Below are 1,271 nucleotides of genomic sequence, written 5' to 3'. Positions count from 1 at the left end.
TGAGTGGGTGCATGATTCTCCTTCCCTGGTCTCCGAGGAGGACGACGCTGCCTCGGAGGTGGCAGCTGGGAAGTCTGTGGACTACGGGTTCATCAGTGCCATTTTGTTCCTGGTTAGTGGCATTTTGCTGGTGATCATTTCCTATGTGGTACCCAGAGACGTGACTGTGGATCCCAACACAGTGGCTGCCCGGGAGATGGAGAGGCTGGAAAATGAGAGTGCTAGGATTGGGGCTCACTTGGACCGCTGTGTTATTGCTGGGCTGTGTCTCTTAACCCTGGGGGGCGTGGTGCTGTCGAGCCTGCTGATGATGTCCATGTGGAAAGGGGAGATGTACCGGAGGAGCAGATTTGCATCCTCCAAGGAGTCTGCAAAGCTCTATGGGTCTTTCAATTTCAGAATGAAGTCTGGTGCAAACGATAATATGCTTGAGCTGTCGTTAGTTGAGGAAGATGTGCTTGCCATAGATAATTAGTGTGGTCATGATTTTTAAGGCAGTGTTTCTACAGGAAAATATGTTTCATTAAAGAAAACAGATGCGGCTAAAGATAGCTGGTGATGCAGTTTATTTGTCTGACAAAAATGTTTTTTTCTTAAGCTCTATAACGAATGTTTGCAGTATATGAGCACTTGTAAAGGGAAAACGTGCCAGAGAAAATGCAACTGATATAAAATAATGAAAACCACTGAATAAAAAGAGATTTGTGATAAGTAGGTTCCTCAGATACTCATTTATCCTAATATGAAACATTCCATTGGTGTCTTGCCTATATAATTTTCTTATTACTCCAATATAGAACAGGAATGACCTTGACACTTTGGAAGCTGTTAATTATTGCAGCCTGCAGGCCTGTGAATAGTCTACTTGGTAGACTGTTAAGAAGCAGGACCAATATTCAAATAGCAGGGCTAATATTTAATTGAGGGATGCTCTTTTATCCTTTAATTTTAAGATGATCCCTTCTGTTGCGTGAGAGCTAAGGGAAAAAAGAACACCACTTGGTCATGACTTGCCACAAACCTCTTATATTTTCAAACAATTGTACAATTAGTGATGATTATTTAAAATATAAAGTAAGAGGCAAAGGGCACGGAACCATATGGCTTATGGTAGTGGTAGGAGACAAAAGGCTCTTTCAGCTTGAGGTCAGTGGCTCCATTTCAGTTCAGATTACCAATGATTGATAGTCATTAACTTCTGATAGCTATAGTGACCCATATAAAAGAAGTTTAGTTCTTGGTGGACAGATGTCTTTGTATGAAAACTGCCA

At 41.8% G+C, this 1,271-nt stretch overlaps 1 protein-coding gene across 1 annotated transcript in view; it reads left to right on the top strand.

Annotated features, from left to right (window-relative positions):
* LOC104413161 (transmembrane protein 74-like) overlaps positions 1-711 on the top strand; it is a 1,158-nt gene extending 447 nt beyond the window's left edge. Inside the window, 1 exon segment of the mRNA XM_010024081.1 lies at positions 1-711. This exon segment is cut by the window's left edge and continues 297 nt beyond it. Within this exon segment, the coding sequence (XP_010022383.1) occupies positions 1-475 (475 nt within the window). The 3' untranslated portion in view covers positions 476-711.
* The last annotated feature ends 560 nt before the right edge of the window (positions 712-1,271 follow it).

Source organism: Nestor notabilis, unplaced genomic scaffold, assembly GCF_000696875.1.
Source record: "Nestor notabilis isolate BGI_N333 unplaced genomic scaffold, ASM69687v1 scaffold17061, whole genome shotgun sequence".
Classification (NCBI taxonomy): Eukaryota; Metazoa; Chordata; class Aves; order Psittaciformes; family Psittacidae; genus Nestor; species Nestor notabilis.
This window is presented reverse-complemented; position numbering and strand designations above follow the sequence as displayed.